Raw genomic sequence first — 25,652 nt, forward strand, 5'->3', positions numbered from 1 at the left:
AGGGGTGTTGTGTTGTTATGTTACTCCCATGACTAGGGATGTTGTGTTGTTATGTTACTCCCATGACTAGGGATGTTGTGTTGTTATGTTACTCCCATGACTAGGGGTGTTGTGTTGTTATGTTACTCCCATGACTAGGGATGTTGTGTTGTTATGTTACTCCCATGACTAGGGGTGTTGTGTTGTTATGTTACTCCCATGACTAGGGATGTTGTGTTGTTATGTTACTCCCATGACTAGGGATGTTGTGGTGTTATGTTACTCCCATGACTAGGGGTGTTGTGTTGTTATGTTACTCCCATGACTAGGGATGTTGTGTTGTTATGTTACTCCCATGACTAGGGATGTTGTGGTGTTATGTTACTCCCATGACTAGGGATGTTGTGTTGTTATGTTACTCCCATGACTAGGGGTGTTGTGTTGTTATGTTACTCCCATGACTAGGGATGTTGTGGTGTTATGTTACTCCCATGACTAGGGATGTTGTGGTGTTATGTTACTCCCATGACTAGGGATGTTGTGGTGTTATGTTACTCCCATGACTAGGGGTGTTGTGTTGTTATGTTACTCCCATGACTAGGGATGTTGTGTTGTTATGTTACTCCCATGACTAGGGATGTTGTGTTGTTATGTTACTCCCATGACTAGGGATGTTGTGGTGTTATGTTACTCCCATGACTAGGGATGTTGTGTTGTTATGTTATCCCATGACTAGGGATGTTGTGTTGTTATGTTACTCCCATGACTAGGGGTGTTGTGTTGTTATGTTATCCCATGACTAGGGATGTTGTGTTGTTATGTTACTCCCATGACTAGGGATGTTGTGGTGTTATGTTACTCCCATGACTAGGGGTGTTGTGTTGTTATGTTACTCCCATGACTAGGGATGTTGTGTTGTTATGTTACTCCCATGACTAGGGGTGTTGTGTTGTTATGTTATCCCATGACTAGGGATGTTGTGTTGTTATGTTATCCCATGACTAGGGATGTTGTGTTGTTATGTTACTCCCATGACTAGGGATGTTGTGTTGTTATGTTACTCCCATGACTAGGGATGTTGTGTTACTCCCATGACTGGGGAGGTTGTGTTGTTATGTTATCCCATGACTAGGGATGTTGTGTTGTTATGTTACTCCCATGACTAGGGATGTTGTGTTGTTATGTTACTCCCATGACTAGGGATGTTGTGTTGTTATGTTACTCCCATGACTAGGGATGTTGTGTTGTTATGTTACTCCCATGACTAGGGATGTTGTGTTGTTATGTTACTCCCATGACTAGGGATGTTGTGTTACTCCCATGACTGGGGAGGTTGTGTTGTTATGTTATCCCATGACTAGGGATGTTGTGGTGTTATGTTACTCCCATGACTAGGGATGTTGTGTTGTTATGTTACTCCCATGACTAGGGGTGTTGTGTTGTTATGTTATCCCATGACTAGGGATGTTGTGTTGTTATGTTACTCCCATGACTAGGGATGTTGTGTTACTCCCATGACTGGGGAGGTTGTGTTGTTATGTTATCCCATGACTAGGGATGTTGTTATGTTACTCCCATGACTAGGGGTGTTGTGTTGTTATGTTACTCCCATGACTAGGGGTGTTGTGTTGTTATGTTACTCCCATGACTAGGGATGTTGTGTTGTTATGTTACTCCCATGACTAGGGATGTTGTGTTGTTATGTTACTCCCATGACTAGGGATGTTGTGGTGTTATGTTATCCCATGACTAGGGGTGTTGTTATGTTACTCCCATGACTAGGGGTGTTGTGTTGTTATGTTACTCCCATGACTAGGGGTGTTGTGTTGTTATGTTATCCCATGACTAGGGGTGTTGTTATGTTACTCCCATGACTAGGGGTGTTGTGTTGTTATGTTACTCCCATGACTAGGGATGTTGTGTTGTTATGTTACTCCCATGACTGGGGATGTTGTGTTGTTATGTTACTCCCATGACTAGGGATGTTGTGTTGTTATGTTATCCCATGACTAGGGGTGTTGTTATGTTACTCCCATGACTAGGGGTGTTGTGTTGTTATGTTATCCCATGACTGGGGATGTTGTGTTGTTATGTTACTCCCATGACTAGGGATGTTGTGTTGTTATGTTCCTCCCATGACTAGGGGTGTTGTTATGTTATCCCATGACTAGGGATGTTGTGTTGTTATGTTACTCCCATGACTAGGGGTGTTGTTATGTTATCCCATGACTAGGGATGTTGTGTTGTTATGTTACTCCCATGACTAGGGATGTTGTGTTGTTATGTTCCTCCCATGACTAGGGGTGTTGTTATGTTATCCCATGACTAGGGATGTTGTGTTGTTATGTTACTCCCATGACTAGGGATGTTGTGTTGTTATGTTACTCCCATGACAAGGGATGTTGTGTTGTTATGTTATCCCACAACTAGGGGTGTTGTGTTGTTATGTTACTCCCATGACTAGGGATGTTATGTTACTCCCATGACTAGGGATGTTGTGTTGTTATGTTACTCCCATGACAAGGGATGTTGTGTTGTTATGTTATCCCATAACTAGGGGTGTTGTGTTGTTATGTTATCCCATGACTAGGGATGTTGTGTTGTTATGTTACTCCCATGACTTGGGCCAGGCGTTTTGCCTGGCCATGTGGTCCTTTGTAGCTCAGTTGGTAGAGCATGGTGTTTGTAACGCCAGGGCAGTGGATTCCATTCCCCGGACCACCTGTGTGTAAAATGTATGCATGCATGACTGTAAGTCTCCTTGTCCCCATACAGTCTCTCTGTATCTGAGACAAGTGTGACCTCTGACCCTGAGACTCCCTGACCATTGTCATCTAAGCATATCCGTCTCTCCTCCCTTTCCTCTCTTCTTCTCCTCCCTGTCTCCCAGGTGCCGGGCTACAGACAGGAGCAGGTGGAGAAGGGCCTGAAGCTGTTCGGCCAGCTCATCAACAACAAGGTCTTCCTGCTCTCATTCATCCGCACGCTCGAGTCGCAGCGCGGCTTCTCCATGCGTGACCGCGGCAACGTGGCCTCGCTCATCATGACAATGCTGCAGAGTAAACTGGAGTACGCCACTGATGTCCTCAAGCACTTGCTCTCTGACCTCATAGACCGCAACCTAGAGAGCAAGAACCACCCCAAGCTGCTGCTCCGAAGGTGAGGGGAGAAGTGTGTGTGTGTGTGTGTGTGTGTGTGTGTGTGACTCTCGTGGGCCATCTCTGGCCTCATTAAGACAAAGACCTTGGCTCTGTCCTCACCTCTCTGTGTCTGGGGAGAGAGGTGAGTGACTTTACTTCTCCAGAACACCTGCACAAACTCACACTCTCTTCATCACTCTCTTCTCTCGCTCTCTTTATCTCTTTATATCTCTCTTCTCTCTCTATCTGCGACAGAGTGAATGATTGGGCCCTCGCGGAGCTCTTAAGAAGTTAAGCTCTGAACAGCTGACTAATGCTAACATCAACGTTGCATCAGCTTTATCCTACACATTAACACTCACAGATTTCCACTCAATGGTAATGGACAACTGTGGCTGTGGGTTCGCTTTCCCTCTCCAAGCCTCTCTCAATTGATCATTAATACCAATGTTCGTACTTCTTATCCACCTCTAACTCTCTAGAATGGCTGGTTTATGCTAAAACTAAGAACAGGGTAAAATCCTTATTTCCTATATAGTGCAGTACTTTTGACCAGGGCCCATAGGGTCCATTTGGGATGCGTCCTTTGAAACTGGGCTTTGTTGAATTAGTGTATTAGTCAAGCACCAAGCCGATCGGCCATGCCTGATCGCTCCATATTCACTGTTACGTGGTGGTGACATGTGGAATTAACTTCAATGACATTGAAATGATCACTTTGTCTCAGAAACATGTACTGCTCTGACACGCACATCATTAGAATATAATTACGATTAATTAGCGGAGAATCCAATTAACAAAAGCTGTAAAAATCCTCACTTGAAAAAGAAATGGGATTGTTAAAAGCCCTAGCTGCTCCCTGCCCAATCAACACTTCAATTCACCACTTCAATTCAACACCATATCACCATATATGGTGCTGGAGGTTTTGTGACCATCTCGGTTACCCTTGAAAAATACGTTTCCGTGTGGTCAGGGTGCTCACTGCTCAGTCAGCCTCCCCAATGATTTGATAGGCATGTCGTAAATTAATTTAATCTTCCTAATTTCAATTGCAAACCTCCCGTCCTCCCTCGGGCAAAATCCTCCTCCCCAATGAAGACAGACACAGATTCCTCTGTTCGCTAGCTGTTCACTAACATGGGAGCGTATTGAGCGTATCATTGTGCAAGGGTTGTGTCAGAAAATGAGCCGCATATTCACATCATGAAGGAGACGTTTAACAGACAAATCTCGGATGCGGCATTTGATTAATGCTGTATGGGCAAGGCATGATTAATCGCACCCAGAGCTTCCGGAGCCATTACCAGGCAGTAAACAATGGGGTTCTCCCTCCTTCAATCCCAAATGAAACAATACTACAATTTACTATAAAATACTACAGTACTTACTATAGAATTCTGTAGTAAACTGTAGTATAGTGTAGAATATTATACTAAACGCTGTAGTGTCACTTGATCATGTATAGTACTTACTATAGAATGTTGTAGTATACTGTAGAATACTATAATAAATATTAGTTTTATCTGAAAATATACACTGTAGTAAATACTTGAGTAATGTTCACAAAAACACCACCTTTTTTTGTATGTAAATAATACAGTATTTAATTTGCATATACCCTGCCCAATCCCCTCCCCTACATCCCAATTTGTGCCACCCATAAGTGAGAAACTTACATGCCAAGTATAGACCATATTGTCACGGGTGTCGTAAGGATCAGACCAAAATGCAGCGGGAATATGTATACTCATCATCTTTTTTTAATGGCAGAAAGAAGGGAAAACCGAAACAAAACACACGTATACAAAAACAACGACGATAACGAAACAGTCCTGTCAGGTGCACAAACACTAAACAAGGAACAACTACCCACAAAATCCCACAGAAAAACACCCCTCTTAAATAGGACCTTCAATTAGAAGCAACGAGGAGCAGCTGCTTCCAATTGAAGGTCAACCCCATTAACTAAACATAGAAATAGAAAGACTAGAACGAACATAGAAATATACTAACATAGAACATTAACCACAAACCCCGAAACACATAAAACAAACACCCCTCTTACATAAGAACATAGCCCAACAAACCCCGAAACACTCTAAACAAACACCCCTGCCACGTCCTGACCAAACTACAATAACAAATAACCCCTTTACTGGTCAGGATGTGACAGTACCCCCCCCCAAAGATGCAGACCCTGGATGCACCTCAAACAAAAATAAATAAATAAATAAACCCCCCCCCAAAAAAAAAATCCCAAACAAAAGGGAGGGAAGGGAGGGTGGCCAACGTCACCGACGGTTCTTGTGCTACACCCCCTCCTCCCCAACCTCCTGGCTCAGGCTCCGGCCTTACTCCTCAACCTAACCTGTCCACCCCCGCTAAATACTTATTAAATATTACCCCTCCCGAAGTCTCTGGGCTATGGCGCATCGCTGAAGACCTCGGGGTGATGTGCGTCGCTGGAGACCTCGGGCTGAAGGGCGACTCTGGGAGCTCCGGACTGGAGGGCGACTCTGGCTGCGCCGATTCCGGACTGTCGGGCGACTCTCTCGGTTCCGGACTGTAGGGCGACTCTCTCGGTTCCGGACTGTGGGCCGACTCTCTCGGTTCCGGACTGTGGGCCGACTCTCTCGGTTCCGGACTGTGGGCCGACTCTCTCGGCTCCGGACTGTGGGCCGACTCTCTCGGCTCCGGACTGTGGGCCGACTCTCTCGGCTCCGGACTGTGGGCCGACTCTCTCGGCTCCGGACTGTGGGCCGACTCTCTCGGCTCCGGACTGTAGGCCGACTCTCTCGGCTCCAGACTGTGGGCCGACTCTCTCGGCTCCAGACTGTGGGCCGTCTCTGCTGGCTCCGGACTGTGGGCCGTCTCTGCTGGCTCTGGACTGTGGGCCGTCTCTCTACGGGGCACTGTCGCCGGAAGCTCTGGACGAGGCACTGTCGCCGGACGCTCTGGACGAGGCACTGTCGCCGGACGCTCTGGACGAGGCACTGTCGCCGGACGCTCTGGACGAGGCACTGTCGCCGGACACTCTGGACGAGGCACTGTCGCCGGACACTCTGGACGAGGCACTGTCGCCGGACACTCTGGACGAGGCACTGTCGCCGGACACTCTGGACAGGGCATTGTTGCCGGACACTCTGGACGGGGACTGCGCACTGAAGGCCTGATGCGTGGGGCTGGCTTAGGAAGCGCCAGACTAGGGACACGCACCACAGGGCTAGTGCGAGGAGCAGGAGCAGAACGAGCTGGACTGGGCTGACGCACTGGAGGCCTGGTGCGTGGGGCTGGTAGTGGAGGTACCAGACTGGAGACATGCACCCCAAGGCTAGTGTGAGGAGCGGGAACAGGACGTACCAGACTGGGCTGACACACTGGAGGCCTGGTGCATGGTGCTGGCTTTGGAGGTGCCAGACTGGAGACACGCACCTCAGGGCTAGTGCGGGGAGCGGGAACAGGATACACTGGGCCGTGGAGGCGCACTGGCGGTCTCGAGTGCAGGACTGGCACCACCCGTACTGGCTGGGTGCCCGCTTCCCCCCGGCAAATGCGGGACGCTGGCACCGAGCACACCGGCCTGTGGATGCTCGGGCCTCAACGCCGTGCGCATCACCCCATAGCACGGGGCCTGACCAGTACCACGCTGCCTCCGGTAAGCACGGGGAGTTGGCTTAGGGCTCAACCCTGGCCTAGCCAAACTACTCGTGTGCCCCCCCCAACATTTTTTGGGGGGGGCTGCCTCTCAGGCTCCCTTAACTCCTCCATAGCCCTGGATATGCTCATCCTCGCCCATGTCCATCCTTCTTCATCGTGCTCCTTACCCCGCTGCTTGGTCCTTTGTTGGTGGGTAGTTCTGTCACGGGTGTCGTAAGGATCAGACCAAAACGCAGCGGGAATATGTATACTCATCATCTTTTTTAATGGCAGAAAGAAGGGAAAACCGAAACAAAACACACGTATACAAAAACAACGACGATAAGGAAACAGTCCTGTCAGGTGCACAAACACTAAACAAGGAACAACTACCCACAAAATCCCACAGAAAAACACCCCTCTTAAATAGGACCTTCAATTAGAAGCAACGAGGAGCAGCTGCTTCCAATTGAAGGTCAACCCCATTAACTAAACATAGAAATAGAAAGACTAGAACGAACATAGAAATATACTAACATAGAACATTAACCACAAACCCCGAAACACATAAAACAAACACCCCTCTTACATAAGAACATAGCCCAACAAACCCCGAAACACTCTAAACAAACACCGCCTACCACGTCCTGACCAAACTACAATAACAAATAACCCCTTTACTGGTCAGGACGTGACACATATATTGTGTTCCCTACAGGTTATAGAAAAGAGCAGAAGCTCTGAACTCTCTGTTCAGACCCTAGTCCTATCTACCTAAAGGTTATGGAAAATGTGTTAAGTATGTTTCCTCAAGGAGAAAGCCCCCACTCCTATGTCAAAGACAATAAAACAAAAACACTATAGTAAATAATACATTAATGTCTGCAAAACACTACAGTAAATACTACAGTATAATACAGTCTGTAAAAACAATACTGGAACACTACCAGACTAGAGGGGCTAGCTGCTGGAACACTACCAGACTAGATGGGCTAGCTGCTGGAACACTACCAGAGGGAGAGGGATTAGCTGCTGGAACACTACCAGAGGGAGAGGGATTCGCTGCTGGAACACTACCAGACTAGAGGGGTTAACTGCTGCAACACTACCAGAGGGAGAGGGACATTCCTTCTCTGATTACTTAGTAACCATCCGTATTTCCAGACACCATTTTATTTTTGCCCCGTTTGAGTGTTGATAACCTGGTAAATGCAATGTTAAACATCCTGTCATTAGGGTGTGGAATTACATTTTCCCTCAGGGGATCATTCATGTTTATTCATTTGATTATAGACTGTGTTTAGTAGGTTGCCTACCTAACTACCTACCTACCTAACTACCTAACTAACTTACTAACTCAGTCACTGATCACTGACTAGGTATTTCCATCACATTTCCACTGTAGGCCGTCCCTCACTACCCCCAGCTTGTATCCGTCAGTCTCTTCACCCACGTCTCCAGCATGGCTTCTAACGTCTTCTCACACCATCCTTCAAACCTCTTCCCTTATCCTCTTCTGTTCATCCACTCATGCCATCCACAGCCCTACCTGGCGGGTGTAAACTCCACCCAACAGTCCTCCAACATCCCAGCATGCCTCTCTCAGTGTGTCTGTGAGGGCCAGCGGTGGGGCGTCACCCTTAGTAATGAGCTAACTGTTAACCGCTAGCGCTAACACACACAGTAACCTCAGTGTGGAGGCTAACTGTTAGCTGCTAGCGCTAACACACACTGTCACCCTCAGTGTAGAGGCTAACTGTTAACACACAGTCACCCTCAGTGTGGAGGCTAACTGTTAGCTGCTAGAGCTAACACACACAGTCACCCTCAGTGTGGAGGCTAACTGTTAGCCGCTTGTGCTATCACACGTGGCCACCATCAGTCTGAAGGCTACCTTTAGCTGCTAGCCCTAACACACAGTCACTGACTTGCTGCTTGACCCAGGATACCCGCCCAAAATAGAGGAGACACCCAGACTCACTCAGTTGTGATGGGAAGGCTAAATCTGGGCTCGGAGTAACACCTCCCCCGTCCCTCAATCTATCTCTCCCTTTCTCCTCCCTCTGTGTCCTCCCTCTCTCTCATTGTTTCTCTCCATCTCTCTCCCTCTCTAACTCCATCTCTCTCCCTCTCTCTCTCCATCTCTCTCTCGCCCTCTCTCGCTCTATCATCTATCTCCCGCCCTCTCTGTCTCCCCTCGCCTCTGCGCAGGCCGTCTCTCTTTCTCTCTCTTTTCTCTGTCTTTCCCCCCTCCCTGCCTTTTTACTTGATTACTAAATCACTGCTCAAAGTGCATTAATAGGGCATCTTTAGCACTGTGTTCAGACCAGCTTCCCATCACCGCTTCCAAGACAACCTCTCCTCCACTCTCCACCCCTCTCCTCCACTCTCCACCCCTCTCCTCCACTCTCCACCCCTCTCCTCCACTCTCCACCTCTCCACCCCTCTCCTCTCCTCCACTCTCCACTCCTCTCCACTCCTCTCCTCTCCTCTACTCCTCCACTCCTCTCCTCCACTCCTCTCCTCCACTCTCCTCTCCCGTATTTCTCTACATCCCCATCTGCCATTCTCAACCTCAGCTGAAGCACACCACCAGGCAAACTAACTAACGAGAGACTTCCACAACCATCTGTCGCATTTCTGCGCCCTCCTCCGTCAGCCCCCTCTCCTTCCTCCACCCCTCCCACCCCCCGCTTACACCCTCTCATCCTCTCTTCATACATACTGAAATAGCTGCTAAACCTTTTCCACGGCTCATAATATATCATTTAATAAAATCGGGGCTTTAATTATTTCCTTTTACCAGCAACCTTCTATCTGCCCCTCCTGATGCACCGGCCCGCACACACTCGCACACACCCGCGCACACCCGCGCACACCCGCACATACCCGCACACACCCGCACACACCCGCACACACCTGCACACATACATACACAAGGGATAATAATCAGTAGGAGCTAGAGGTCCTCTGATTATACTGTGAGGATTATCTCAGTAGTGTTAGTAAGAAGACGGCAGCCTAAGCACTGAGACTGCTTCTACGTCCCAAATTGTACCCTATTCCCTATGTAGTGCACTACTTTTGATCGGGATGTGGTCAAAAGTAGTGCACTATATAGGACATAGGGTGCCATTGGGGACACAGCCTGTGCTCTGCGTCAGACAGCCAATCTTCTCCCCAGGAGCCCGAGTGGGAAATTGAAATCATTTTTGACTTCATGCTGTGGGATTGGAGGAAGGGGGCGTGGCTAGCAGCAGAGCTCCAACGCAGCTGCGTGTTTGGTTAACAGAGAAAAGCCTTATGACCCCCCCAGGCCATCACATGTTCTCTCCCAGAGGCTCGTCGGCACTCCTTGCCGCCGGAGAATACCAAAGTGGGAATGATATCTCGTGTCAAAACTTTGTTTGCAAGCCACATCTGTTGTATCAGCACCCAGGGTTTAGATTATCATGCATTTATGATCAGTGTGATGCCAGATGCCTGTAAAGAAATGTCTGTGGAATGAGTGGGAGAGCTGTGAAGATACATTGAGCGTTAAGCCTCCGTTTTATAGAGCGTGGCTCTGCACGACATACTAATGCGTCCCACTGCATCTGCAATCCAGGAATTCTTTGGTTCCCATCTCATGTGCAGAGGCTAAACGACTGCTCCGTAATCAGGGGAACTAAGTACCAACAAGTTGACTTGGTTGACTGGGTGCCAAGCGGGCACACTTCTTCATGCCAACATGCAATATCACAGAGCATTACAGCCATGTTAACTTATCAGTAACGTTACTGATACGTTCTAGAGATGTGGCAGTCGAGGAGGTTGTTGGACCGTTGTGGACATGTTAGGTGCCAGCTGTGGTGTAACAGCCCGGTGCAGCAGCCCCTCAACCCATCTTCCCTATAGGCAGGGCTTGGATAGAGGACGGCCATGAGGACTACCTGTGGGGCCGTGCCAAAACAGATCATTACTGGAGGGCCTGGCTCGCTACTGCCACCCCCCTACACACACACACACACACACACACACACAGTTACACACACCTTTCTGAACACATTCTTTTAGAACCCACACACACATAAAATAACAAAAAGAGGAGGAAACGAGGGAGCTGAAAGAGGAGATAGACTCAGCCAAGTCATACTGTTATTCTTGTCTTTTACTGAGACCCCTCCTTCTATATCCAAGTCATTCTGTTATTCTTGTCTTTTACTGAGACCCCTCCTTCTATATCCAAGTCATTCTGTTATTCTTGTCTTTCACTGAGACCCCTCCCCTCTTCTCCACCTCTCACTTTTACACTCTCTTTTCATCCCTTTGATTGATGTGCTGAATTTGTCTACATGGAGACCATTTGGTAGTGTGACTGATTACAAATAAGGGGACAGGGTCTGAGGGGAGAGGAGGGAAAGAGAATGAGGGAGTGGAGGGGAAGAATAGAGTGAGGGACACATGAAAGGAAAGATGAAACGTGACCTCCCTGACCCCTAGAGCCGAGGACTCTCTCGGCCGCCGCGCCGACATAAAAGTGCGGTCGCAAACAGAGCAGGAAGTTAATCCCATCCAGGTGTTGTGCCAATTCTGGTTGGCAGGGGGTGCCAGTCCCGGCCTATTGGCACAGCGGGCACAAGCCTCCATCTCTCAATGCAATGGTCCTCCTAAGAGGGGCCAGGAGGGCTCTGAGAGGAGGGGCCAGGGGGCTCTGAGTGGAGGGGCCAGGAGGGCTCTGAGTGGAGGGGCCAGGGGGGCTCTGAGAGGATGGGCCAGGAGGGCTCTGAGTGGAGGGGCCAGGGGGGCTCTGAGAGAAGGGGCCAGGTGGGCTCTGAGTGGAGGGGCCAGGGGGAGGCTGCAGGTGGCAACCGAATGACAGAAGGGGCAAGGGGGCGTGCACACACACAATGGCCTAATCCTGAAATATTGATGCCTGTGGCCATGCCTCATTGAGGTGGTGGTGGGGTGAGGGGGGGGGGGGTTCTTGGCAGATTACCCACCACACAGGAGCCAGAGACGTGTCAAAGGATATCCGATCCCCGCCTCTCGCCTTTCAGACCCCGCTGTTTGTTATTGTGCGCATGAATATTATCCATTCACACGGTATGGCCGCCTGTGGTAGCCCAGTGAACGGTGCCCCGATTAGTCACGCCAGCGGAGCGCCCACTGGCATGAGAGACCGAACATAACAGAGAGAGAAAGAGAGCAGGGCGACGGATGTGTGCATTCACTTTCTATTGTAATGTGATGTGCTGTGTCGTCCCAGACAGTGGGTGTGAATGGGCTAAGGAGGGAGAGGTTAATAATGAGGCCAGTATTATTACAGGCCCTTCTAATGACATCAATCCCAATGGGATCAAATAAAGGTTTTAATTGCTTTCTCTTCTATTAAGACTCCAGCGTAGCTTAGGTGCCCTTGGTGTGCCTGAATATAAAAGGCATAGGCAGGAAGATTGGGGGCCTTTAGAAGTGAGAGCCAATAATGTTTGTGTAACAAAAGCCCCTATTCATTACGACAGTCCTGGTTTTGTGGGGAATATTTGATGATCATATTGAGTATTTCTGATGGTTGTGAGGGATGGTATGTTGATGGAATGTCTCTGTTGATTTCAGGACGGAGTCTGTGGCAGAGAAAATGCTGACTAACTGGTTCACCTTCCTGCTATACAAGTTCCTAAAGGTCAATGTCTATACTTTACTCTGATACATTCTGCTTTGTTCACCCATTCAGCTCCTTTAGCTTCATGTCTGTGAGAGTGTGTAATATGGTAAAGTGTCTGTGTGTGTGTGTGTGTATGTGTATGTGAATGTGTGTGTGTGGACGTGTCCCCACAAGAATAGTAAAAAAACTAAAATGTAACCAACTGGGGACATTTTGTTACTCCCCACAGGGTCAAATGCTGTTTCTAGGGGGTTTAGGGTTAAGGTTAGAATTAGTGTTGGCATTACAATTAGGGTTAGGAAATGGCATTACAATTAGGGTTAGGAAATGGCATTACAATTAGGTTTAGGGTTAGGAAATGGCATTACAATTAGGTTTAGGGTTAGGAAATGGCATGACAATTAGGTTTAGGGTTAGGAAATGGCATTATAATTAGGTTTAGGGTTAGGAAATGGCATTACATTTAGGTTTAGGGTTAGGAAATGGCATTACAATTAGGTTTAGGGTTAGGAAATGAGGTTCGTTTTAGGGTTAGGGTTAGAAGCTATGGTTAAATTTAGGGTTAAGGTTATATTTTTGACACCAACCTCTGTCTGTCTGTCTGTCTGTCTGTCTGTCTGTCTGTCTGTCTGTCTGTCTGTCTGTCTGTCTGTCTGTCTGTCTGTCTGTCTGTCTGTCTGTCTGTCTGTCTGTCTGTCTGTCTGTCTGTCTGTCTGTCTGTCTGTCTGTCTGTCTGTCTGTCTGTCTGTCTGTCTGTCTCTCTACACAGGAGTGTGCAGGCGAGCCCCTCTTCTCCCTCTTCTGTGCCATCAAGCAGCAGATGGAGAAGGGGCCTATAGACTCCATCACTGGTGAGGCGCGCTACTCGCTCAGCGAGGATAAACTCATCAGACAGCAAATCGACTACAAGATGCTGGTAAGGGTCAACCCCCCCCCCGGGGGACAAGGGGCTGGGGTAGGAACTGCATTTTGTGGGGTGGGGAGGGGAAGGAAAAGGTTTTAGGACACGGTAACACCCAGCCACCCGCCTCCTTTCACGCCTGACTGGAAGAGGGCTCACTGACCACACTTTCTTTTAGAGACAGGAGCTAACAGAGGGAAGAGGCGAGGAAGAGGGGGGAAGAGGCGAGGAAGAGGGGGGAGGAGGCAGGGAAGAAGGGGGAGGAGGCAGGGAAGAGGGGGGAGGAGGCAGGGAAGAGGAGGGAGTGTGTTAGAGATCAGGGAAGAGGGGGGAGGAGGCAGGGAAGAGGAGGGAGTGTGTTAGAGATCAGGGAAGAGGGGGGAGGAGGCAGGGAAGAGGGGGGAGTGTGTTAGAGATCAGGGAAGAGGGGAGAGGAGGCGAGGAAGAGGGGGAGGAGGCAGGGAAGATGAGGGAGTGTGTTAGAGATCAGGGAAGAGGGGGGAGGAGGCAGGGAAGAGTGGGGAGTGTGTTAGAGATCAGGGGAGAGGAGGCGAGGAAGAGGGGGAGGAGGCAGGGAAGAGTGGGGAGTGTGTTAGAGATCAGGGAAGAGGGGAGAGGAGGCGAGGAAGAGGGGGAGGAGGCAGGGAAGAGTGGGGAGTGTGTTAGAGATCAGGGAAGAGGGGAGAGGAGGCGAGGAAGAGGGGGAGGAGGCAGGGAAGAGTGGGGAGTGTGTTAGAGATCAGGGAAGAGGGGAGAGGAGGCGAGGAAGAGGGGGAGGAGGCAGGGAAGACCGGTTGTTTCCCTGGTCTCTCTTTCTGTTCTACTCTCTGATCACCTTCATTCCTCTCCTCCACCACTGTGACCTGAGCTGACTGAGGGAAGACAAGACACCCAGCCAGGCAGTTTGTTACTAGCTCCCCTGAATGTCTCTGTAAGACAAATCAAACCATTCCCAGGAAGCACACAGTGTGGCTCAGATTGCTTGGAGAGCAATAGAGTTATTTCAGTTGGCCGTGAGAAACAGTATCTCTGTCTCAATCAATCTAGAAGGATTGATGATGGAATGGCCCTTTTACAACATGTAATTATCTGCCCAACGATAGAGGTATTGAATTGTACTGGGAACAGCATGGGACCATAAAGTATTTTATTTCCTCTTTCTTGTGTAAATGGCCTCCTTCTTTCCCTTGGACCATGTAATTACATCTGGCGAGAGCCTCAATGGCGATGATGCTGATGCTGATGATGATGGCTGATGTATTCATTGTGAATGATAATAACCATGCGATAATAATTAGCTTGTTAACCACTCATCGACTCAAGGTAGCCATGCCGTGTCAGACTGGCCCCCCCTGGGAGGCCAGTTTCTCTGAATACCCATTTCTATTACAGGAAAGACTTTACCAGACTTGACAGATACAGAATGGCCTCTTTCAAACCTGATATTCAACGACCACGCCATAGTTTAATTATCGTCATCCCACAGAATGTGTCTCCATCTCCAATATAATTATCAACTGAGACACAGCATACCTGAATCCCTCATCAACTCCTGATGTGGTTCTCTATTCTATAGAAAAATACCTGTCCCTGGTCCCTACAGGTGGTGAACTGTATTCCTATTGTAATAGCAGGCGTATAACTCCAAGTCTTGTCCCTGTTCCCTACAGGTGGTGAACTGTATTCCTATTGTAATAGGAGGCGTATAACTCCAAGTCTTGTCCCTGTTCCCTACAGGTGGTGAACTGTATTCCTATTGTAATAGCAGGCGTATAACTCCAAGTCTTGTCCCTGTTCCCTACAGGTGGTGAACTGTATTCCTATTGTAATAGCAGGCGTATAACTCCAAGTCTTGTCCCTGTTCCCTACAGGTGGTGAACTGTATTCCTATTGTAATAGCAGGCGTATAACTCCAAGTCTTGTCCCTGTTCCCTACAGGTGGTGAACTGTATTCCTATTGTAATAGCAGGCGTATAACTCCAAGTCTTGTCCCTGTTCCCTACAGGTGGTGAACTGCATCCACCCGGACAATGAGAAGAGCCCTGAGATCCAGGTGAAGGTGTTGAACTGTGACTCCATCAGCCAGGTGAAGGAAAAGATCCTGGACGCCATATACAAGAACGTTCCCCACTCCCACCGACAGAAGGCCTCTGACATGGACCTAGGTAAGATCCCCGTTCATTAGGGCACTCTGTAGCAAAATGTTATGCAATGGAAAACAAAAACATTTCTTATTGGAAATCCGTTCGGGACCGTTTTGTGCCGGGTGAATACAAGTCTGATCAGTCAATGAGCCCCTTTTTCTACAGCAACCATATACGTGTACAAATGGAAAAAATGTTCCCTGGAGTTGAAAAGGTTAACACCTGGAATTATTATTGCAAATATATATTGTATTTTCTGCTTTTAATTGATGAACATTGAGTTATTTTTCCATCACGTGGACCAATCGGTGTTGATTAGTCTTCAGTTATTGAACATGTGGAGGCCATTTTGAGAGTTCTCATGTTCCTCTACACCAGGGATGTTAAACTCACTCCACAGAGGGCTTAGTGTCTGCTGGTTTTTGATTTCTCCTTTCAATTAAGACCTAGACAACCAGGTGAGGGGAGTTCCTTACTAATTAGTGACCTTAATTCATCAGTCCTGTACAAAGGAGGAGCGAGAAACTCGCAGCCACTCAGCCCTCTGTGGAATGAGTTTGACACCTGTGATCTACACCCATTGATTCTCAAGACTTCTTCAAATTACTGCAGTGTTCAGAGAGACTAAACACCAGCCTCCCTCCCATAGATCTCAGGAGAGTTGAGTCCAGCAGACCTCTCTCTGTCTCCTATGAGACAAAAGACCAGCCTCCCTCCATAGATCTCAGGAGAGTTGAGTCCAGCAGACCTCTCTCTGTCTCCTATGAGACAAAAGACCAGCCTCCCTCCCATAGATCTCAGGAGAGTTGAGTCCAGCAGACCTCTCTCTGGCTCCTATGAGACAAAAGACCAGCCTCCCTCCCATAGATCTCAGGAGAGTTGAGTCCAGCAGATCTCTCTCTGGCTCCTATGAGACAAAAGACCAGCCTCCCTCCATAGATCTCAGGAGAGTTGAGTCCAGCAGACCTCTCTCTGTCTCCTATGAGACAAAAGACCAGCCTCCCTCCATAGATCTCAGGAGAGTTGAGTCCAGCAGACCTCTCTCTGGCTCCTATGAGACAAAACACCAGCCTCCCTCCATAGATCTCAGGAGAGTTGAGTCCAGCAGACCTCTCTCTGTCTCCTATGATACAAAACACCAGCCTCCCTCCATAGATCTCAGGAGAGTTGAGTCCAGCAGACCTCTCTCTGTCTCCTATGAGACAAAAGACGAGCCTCCCTCCATAGATCTCAGGAGAGTTGAGTCCAGCAGACCTCTCTCTGGCTCCTATGAGACAAAAGACCAGCCTCCCTCCATAGATCTCAGGAGAGTTGAGTCCAGCAGACCTCTCTCTGTCTCCTATGAGACAAAACACCAGCCTCCCTCCATAGATCTCAGGAGAGTTGAGTCCAGCAGACCTCTCTCTGTCTCCTATGAGACAAAACACCAGCCTCCCTCCATAGATCTCAGGAGAGTTGAGTCCAGCAGACCTCTCTCTGTCTCCTATGAGACAAAAGACCAGCTTCCCTCCATAGATCTCAGGAGAGTTGAGTCCAGCAGATCTCTCTCTGTCTCCTATGAGACAAAAGACCAGCCTCCCTCCCTAGATCTCAGGAGAGTTGAGTCCAGCAGACCTCTCTCTGTCTCCTATGACTGGTGCTGTGTGATTGTTCTCTTCCCTCCCCGACTCCCCATCGATCGAGCCCTGTTGACCACACTCTGACTCACATGATTGATCAAGTAATCAATGGAGAGGCTCTCAGATCCCCAAACCTCCTCAATCTTATATATTTTTTCTGTGAAACTCTCGAAAAGATCGGCTTTCTTTTCTTTCACTCGAGCTTTCTCTTCTTCTTTTCTCTTTCTTTCTTACTTCCTGTTCTCAGTAGACTGGGTTGTCATTTTCTTCACCAAGGTTATTTCCTAATGGTGTTATAAATGACTAATTGTCTCTGTTTGTAGTAGTGAGGAGTGATGAGCTGATCTGCTCCCCATGTACATCCATGTAATGAGTGCGCTGAGAGTCAGGAAGCAAGTTCAGGGACTGAGTGTTTTAATAAATAAACGTAACATAACACAAACAACGCACAGACAGGAAACTGAAACAGAAACAATGACGCCTGGGGAAGGAACCAAAGGGAGTGACATACATAGGGAAGGTAATCAGGGAAGTGATGGAGTCCAGGTGAGTCTGATGACGCGCAGGTGCGCGTAACGATGGTGACAGGTGTGCGCCGTAACGAGCAGCCTGGTGACCTAGAGGCTGGAGAGGGAGCACAGGTGACAATCCCATTCTGCTATACGAAGACATAAGTCTCTCAGTCCCACAATACAACATCCTGGCACTACATTTTCCGGCTGCACGGCCTATCACGCCTAAGTGTGTGTATGTTTTATTTCCTGATTGTATTCCATCAATTTCGGCAGGTCTTTCTAGGTAGACGGTGAGTGGCGAGCCTTTTTATGGATTCACATATCAGGATGGTGTGTGTGTGTGTGTGTGTGTGTGTGTGTGTGTGTGTGTGTGTGTGTGTGTGTGTGTGTGTGTGTGTGTGTGTGTGTGTGTGTGTGTGTGTGTGTGTGTGTGTGTGTGTGTGTGTTTTCTTAGTAATAGTATATTTATAATGGCATATGGAGCTGTGATGGGGGAATGTCTCTCTGATAAGTGAAGAGATTGGTTTCGGTTTTGGGCGAGCGCTCCGTTGTGCAATTGTTTCATGGCGACCACCGGGCAGTGTGTTGTCTTATTGTTTATTATTATTATAGAGAATTGGACATTTAGTCTGAGGGGGAACTTCTCACTGCATGTTGTCACTGCGTCTGGGGGGGGCATTGGGACTACAAGAAGTAGTTTAGGAGGAAAGCGGTGTAATTTATGTATCGTATAAAAGACAATAGGTAGAAGGATATTACACAGAATGGAACGGTCCACTCAGGGGGAGAGGAAGCATCTCTGCATGATTCCACTAACAGATCAACGGGCCTCCCGAGTCCGGACAAACTCCTCCCCCCAACCTCCTCCCCCATATTGACAATCCTCAGTTTCCATCTTGCAGGCTCTCCTGAAAACAAATTTGACAAGAGTTTTTTTGTCCCAGGTATTGTTTTTAATTCCCCATGCCGGGTCCCCTGAGGGAGGCACGATAGGAGGGGACAGGGCGTGAGAGCCAATCCAAGCAAGACCTGCTTTGTGTGTGTGTGTGTGGGGGGAGGTATAGGTACGTGTGTGAGGGTGGGGGGAGTGAATTGTGTGTATGTATGTGCGTATGCATGTACGTGTGTGCTGCTTCCCCCTCTGCAGTATAACGACAATACCACAATAACCTTCACTGCTTCCCCTCTGCAGTATAACAACACTACCTCAATAACCTTCACTGCTTCCCCCTCTGCAGTATGACAACACTACCTCAATAACTTTCACTGCTTCCCCCTCTGCAGTATAACAACACTACCACAGTAACCTTCGATGCTTCCCCCTCTGCAGTATAACAACACTACCACAATAACCTTCACTGCTTCCCCCTCTGCAGTATGACAACACTACCTCAATAACCTTCACTGCTTCCCCCTCTGCAGTATAACAACACTACCACAATAACCTTCACTGCTTCCCCCTCTGCAGTATAACAACACTACCACAATAACCTTCACTGCTTCCCCCTCTGCAGTATGACAACACTACCTCAATAACCTTCACTGCTTCTCCCTCTGCAGTATATCAACACTACCTCAATAACCTTCACTGCTTCCCCCTCTGCAGTATGACAACACTACCTCAATGACCTTCACTGCTTCCCCCTCTGCAGTATAACAACACTACCACAATAACCTTCACTGCTTCCCCCTCTGCAGTATGACAACACTACCTCAATAACCTTCACTGCTTCCCCCTCTGCAGTATAACAACACTACCTCAATAATCTTCACTGCTTCCCCCCTGCAGTATGACAACACTACCTCAATAACCTTCACTGCTTCCCCCTCTGCAGTATGACAACACTACCTCAATAACCTTCACTGCTTCCCCCTCTGCAGTATGACAACACTACCTCAATAACCTTCACTGCTTCCCCCTCTGCAGTATAACAACACTACCTCAACAACCTTCACTGCTTCCCCTTCTGCAGTATAACAACACTACCTCAATAACCTTCACCTTCACTGTAGGAGCTCCGATGTTCTAGAATCCCTCCACTCCCCAAAGCCATCATCTACAACACTGGGCTCCACACAGAGAGACCTGGGAGGATTGGGATATAGGGGCAATCTCATCTTACTCTGGTTTTCTCCAACTTCATCCTTTCTTTCCTCTCCTTTTTTCCAATTCCCTCTCTCCTCTTCCTTTGGTTTGTTTACTCTGGCCCAACTGGAGACTCAGGTCATTTGCATGTTGATGGAAAGATGTACAGTACAGAGAGAAAACAATAGGAGGCTTTGTGTTTCCTGGAGATTTCTGATGCCAAAGTTATTCTCCTCACCCCTCCTAGGACGTGTTTCATCATCCGCCCTGTGATTGCTGCTTTGTTGGTCTATTTGTGATTGGAATAGGAGATGACAGTGGCCGACGCCAGGCAGGAACAACACCGACACAGTGACACATTCTTATATAAACTCAAATGCGGCAAACAAAAGAATATCACCTCCTTGTTTGTTTTCCACAATATATTTTATTTTCATTATAATGTGAGGGAATACAGTGGTGGGGTTTCTCTACGGTGGTGAGGGTGGTGGGGTATTTCGTATGTCTTTGGGGTGGAGTATCTGTTGGTGGTGTTGTATCGCGAGTGGGTGCGGTGGTATGGTTTCTCTTGAAGGGTGCGGTGGTTGGATTAATCTTTAGGATGCTTTGGTGGGGTATCTCCTGAGGGTGCAATGGTGTGGTATCTCTAGCTGAGACTGAAAGTCCAGCTGAATGGGGTAGCAGTGGTGTGGTTTCTCCTGCCCTAGCTAGTTCCCAGTAATGACAATAAGAGACAGTTCAGCAGGGGGCTTAGCGCTGGTCGATGGTGGAGAGCACTCAGCGTGGGGGCCAGGGGCCCGCCACAGATGAAAGAGGAAGTAGGGAACTTGGCTAGTAGCGATAATCACATCCATGGATTGAGAGGGCCCAGCGGAGGCCCCCAATCCGCTCTCTATCAAAGAGCAGAGTGGGTGATTAATTTTCCTCCCTTTTCCCTCTTCTTGTCCTCCCTATCGTTCTCTCTTGCTACTAACACTCGTTGTCACTCGTTCTACTTCTCGGTATCGCTACTTTGTAGCCTGGGAATCTCATGCTGGCCTCAAAGGAAGGATTCCAGGAACTCCAGATCTGTTTCACTGCCACTCACCTTCTCTTCTCACAGTCCAAACATACATGGCTCCTGTAGAACCAGTGTGTATGTGACACAGGTTGACATTCACTGTCATGAATCTTGCCCTGGAGGCAGAAATAAGTGATTTTTCACTACACGGGCCATCTAGAAAGTCAAAACTGGCTATATTGTAACAATATGTTTAAAATCAGATTTGATGACTTTGTGGCTGTGCCAGTCAGTGACCACTCTACAGAGCTGCCTCCAGGGAAAGATTCATGACAATAAATGCCAACCTGTGTGTGTGACATCAAAGGAGTGTACAAAAAGAGAGCGTGACATGGATTCACTATGTGATAGTGATCACTGCATCTTGTGGAAAAGGTCATTCTGTGCAGGCTGGATATAAATCTCTCTTTCTCCCTATAGTGCCCTAACCTGTCTTTACCTTTGCCCCCTCACAGAGTGGCGCCAGGGCAGAGGTCAGCGTACGATCCTGATGGACGAAGACCTCTCTACCAAGATTGAGAGCGACTGGAAGAGACTCAACATGCTTGCTCACTACCAGGTACACGCATCACTATCTAGAACAGTTAACCCACTATTCCTAGGCCGTCATTGAAAATAAGAATTTGTTCTTAACTTACTTGCCTAGTTAAATAAAGGTGTGTGTATATTATTTTTTTAAACACACATATCTACATTCTGACTTACGACCAGTTACATGCATCACTATCTACAACACAAATATCTATACGACCAGTTACATGCATCACTATCTACAACACAAATATCTATACGACCAGGTACATGCATCACTATCTACAACACAAATATCTATACGACCAGGTACATGCATCACTATCTAGAACATACATATCTATACTACCAGGTACACGCATCACTATCTAGAACACACATATCTATACTACAAGGGACATGCATATCTACAGGTGGAGTCATACCCATGTTCACTCAGGACGGAGAGGGTAGAAGTATAATTCATTGTATTTCTATAGGGTACACTGATCCGTAGTGGAGAAGATTGTACGCTGTACAGAAGGGACTGGTGATTTGCTAGTGTACCAACAAAGCCTGTTTGAGACAAGCAAAATGGATGAATGGAATTAACTGTAGTTTGTTTTCTCCTCCAGTGTGTATTTGCAATATCAAAACTAAACTATTCCCTCTCATAGTGTATAATACAGTGTGGTGCACCATGTTTCCATGTTTATATTATGCTGCATAGTGTTCAGTTAGAGGTAAACCCATGGTCCAGATTAGGCTTTCACCATTAGAGTATCCACTTCCAGGTAAATACATGTTTGAGATGATTGACTTCCAGGTACTACCATAATGTAGACGGTATACTAGATAAATTCATATTGCACACTCACTCACAGATAAACTCACTCCACCTGAGTGTCATTCCATTTCCACGTTAACTTTTGCAGCTAATCAGCCAGTCAAAATGCTGGCTCAACCTCATAAATGTTTCATCAAATAGATTACCCTGTAAAGGTCTCTTTGCAAAACACACACACACACCACTCACGACTCTTTTCTCATATAGACCTCCTGATCTCATCAGACAGAGCCGGAGGGAGATTTGTGTTATGAGTTTGTTTAACTGATTCTATCTGTACCGCCTCCCTCGCTTCTCCAGCCTTCTGAGTTCAGGAGTCATCAGCCGCTCTCTTTGTTGTTTCTGTTTCCAAACGCCGCCATTCGACAGACAGACAGCACCTTTACCCACTACCACATTTATTTCCCCCCAAACACTGAAGGAAACAGAAACTCATTAAAAATCAGACTTTGATTAGAACTCTGCGAGCCAGAGTTGACGGTAGGAAAGCACCTAAACTAGTATTACATGACTAAAAGTACCAAAGAGACTAGAGAGGCTTCACAAGATGTCTACGCACGCAACCTGACAGTATTGCACACGCCCTGTGTCCGATCATGTTGGTTTAGGTTGTTGATGCGTAGGACTGATTATGCCGTTGGATCAGTCAGGCAGAATGTTTTTCAGAGTCGTGTATCAGTCCGTTTCAATAATGTCTGATGACAAAGGGAAGAGGAAGAAGAGGCAGAATTCTGTTTTAGCAGGCTTAAAAGCCTCTGCCAAGCTATTGAATGAACATGCACATCCTTTGACAGTTCTAAATGGACTATGTTGATTTCTCCAGCCAATAGACTAATAGACTAATAGATGGCGCCGAAGAACATGGCTGACGTTTTACATTCTCCCAACCAATTGTGCTATTTATTTATTTATTTTGCGTTTTGTGTAACTTATTTTTTTACTTATTGTCTATGCCAGCAGCATACCACCCTGCATCCCACTGCTGGCTTGCTTCTGAAGCTGTCACGGCTGTCTGAATGATCGGACCAAAATGCAGCGTCTGTTTCGTTCCACATATTTATTAAACTGTGAAACTTAATGCAACACAAAATTAAACTGAAGGACAAAACAACAAACCGTGACGCAGGAGGAACAAACACTACTCACAAAATATAATCACGGGCTGAGGAGCGTCGCTGGAGGCTCCGGGCTGCGGATGCGCACTGGAGGTCCGATGCGTGGGACTGGCATAGGTGGCGCCAGACTGGTAACATGCACCTCAGGTCGAGTGCGAGGAGGAGGTACAGGACGTACTGGGCTGTGGAGGCGCACTGGAGGCCTGATGCGTGGGACTGGTATAGGAGGCGCCAGAATAGTAACACGCACCTCAGGGCGAGTGCGAGGAGGAGGCACAGGACGTACTAGGCTCCGGAGGCGCACCGGAGGTCTGGAGCTTAGAGCTGGCACACCCCGTCCTGGCTGAATGGTTATTTGAGCCCAGCAAGGGCGGAGCGCCAGCACAGGACGAACTGGGCTGTGCTGATGAATGGGGAGTACCGTGCGTAGAGCAGGCGCAGGATAACCTGGACCGAAGAGACGCTCTGGAGACCAGATACGCTGAGCCGGCGCACTTCTTCCTGGCTGACCGCCAACTCTAGCACGCAACGGTGAGGAGCTTGCACCGAGCGCACCGGGCTGTGAGTGCGCACTGGCGACACAGTGCGCATCACCGCATAACACGGTGCTTGCTCGGTCACTCGCTCCCCACGGTAGGCACGGGGAGTTGGCTCAGGTCTTAAAACCGCCTTAGCCAATCTGCCCGTGTGCCCCCCCAAAAAATGTTTTGGTGCTGCCTCTCGTCCTTGCCTCTTGGTGGATATAGCGCCTCATAGTATGATTCCTGCTTACAAGCAAAAACTAAAGCAGGAAGTACCAGTGACTCGCTCAATACGGAAGTGGTCAGATGACGCGTATGCTACACTACAGGATTGTTTTGCTAGCACAGACTGGAATATGTTCTGGGATTCATCCAATAGCATTGAGGAATACACCACATCAGTCATCGGCTTCATCAATAAGTGCATCGATGACTTCATCCCCACAGTGACTGTACGTACATATCTCAACCAGAAGCCATGGATTACAGGCAACCTTCTCATCGAGCTAAAGGCTAGAGCTGGCACTTTCAAGGAGCGGGAGACTAATCCGGACACTTATAAGAAATCCCGCTATGCCCTCAGACGAACCATCAAACAAGCAAAGCATCAATACAGGATTAAGATTGAATCCTACTACACCGGCTCTGATGCTCGTCGGATGTGGCAGGGCTTGAAACTATTTTGGACTTGTTAAAGGAATTTAATATTTTGATGATAATAATCAATAATCAATTCGCCTTGACTAATGTCCAAGGTTTGTAAGACAATGGGTTATAATAATTAGGCAAGGACTCAGCTTTCTGCAAAAGGTTTCTGTAGCTTTATTCATGAGAACATTCTGAGGTCAGGATAACAAAACAGTCATTATATAGTTCTTGCTTTCTTACGCACATGCGTTTACACACAAACTGTTGGTGACATGCATCCCCCATAAACTTCTCACACTGTTTATCACTATCCAGAGCTCAGCCTGTTCTTTTCCCTCAAGGTTAGGAACTCTTTGAAGCTTTTACTCCCTTGACCATCTGTCTCCTGCTGTCCCTCCTAATGGCATACACACATTTCTTTCCCTCTCCAGTGGTTCCTGGACTTTAATGAATGAATCAGACTAATCGATCCCTACATTGATCATTACATTGATTATTCATTAACCCTGCTGTATGACTAATAATTCATCATGGTTTATTGATTCATTTACATTTATTAGATAATTCTCTTATCAGGACTACAAAGGGAAACCCAGACGCGAGCTGCCCAGTGACGCAAGCCTACCAGACGAGCTAAATGCCTTTTATGCTTGCTTCGAGGCAATCAACACTGAAGCATGCACGAGAGCACCAGCTGTTCTGGATGACTGTGTTATAACCCTCTCGGTAGCCGACGTGAACAAAACCTTTAAACAGGTCAACATTCACAAAGCCGCTGGGCCAGACGGATTACCAGGACGTGTACTCAAAGCATGTGCAGACCAACTGTCAAGTGTCTTCACTGACATTTTCAACCTCTCCCTGACTGAGTCTGTAATACCTACGTGTTTCAAGTAGACCACCATAGTCCCTGTGCCCAAGGAAGCGGAGGTAACCTGCCTAAATGATTACCGCCCCGTGGCACTCGCGTCGGTAGCCATGAAGTGCTTTGAAAGGCTGGTCATGACTCACATCAACAGCATCCTCCCGGACACCCTAGACCTACTCCAATTTGCATACCGCCCCAACAGATCCACAGATGACATAATCTCAATCGCACTCCACACCGCCCTTTCTCACCTGGACAAAAGAAACACCAATGTGAGAATGCTGTTCATCGACTACAGCTCAGCGTTCAACACCATAGTGCCCACGAAGCTCATCACTAAGCTAAGGACTCTGGGACTAAACACCTTCAACTGTATCCTGGACTTCCTGATGGGCCATCCCCAGGTGGTAAGAGTA

The 25,652-nt window shown here is 47.8% G+C and overlaps 1 protein-coding gene across 3 annotated transcripts in view; it reads left to right on the forward strand.

The window, feature by feature from the left end:
- Positions 1–25,652, forward strand: part of LOC106609762 (plexin-A4) — a 493,355-nt gene that overhangs the window by 425,180 nt on the left and 42,523 nt on the right. For all 3 annotated transcript variants that reach the window (XM_045722278.1, XM_045722276.1, XM_045722277.1), the window contains exons 22-26: positions 2,870–3,138; positions 12,354–12,420; positions 13,172–13,318; positions 15,309–15,468; positions 21,183–21,286. In XM_045722278.1, coding sequence (XP_045578234.1) covers positions 2,870–3,138; positions 12,354–12,420; positions 13,172–13,318; positions 15,309–15,468; positions 21,183–21,286 — 747 coding nt within the window. The remainder of the gene's footprint in view (positions 1–2,869; positions 3,139–12,353; positions 12,421–13,171; positions 13,319–15,308; positions 15,469–21,182; positions 21,287–25,652) is intronic.

The sequence above is a fragment of the Salmo salar genome, chromosome ssa07 (assembly GCF_905237065.1).
Source record: "Salmo salar chromosome ssa07, Ssal_v3.1, whole genome shotgun sequence".
Taxonomy (NCBI): domain Eukaryota; kingdom Metazoa; phylum Chordata; class Actinopteri; order Salmoniformes; family Salmonidae; genus Salmo; species Salmo salar.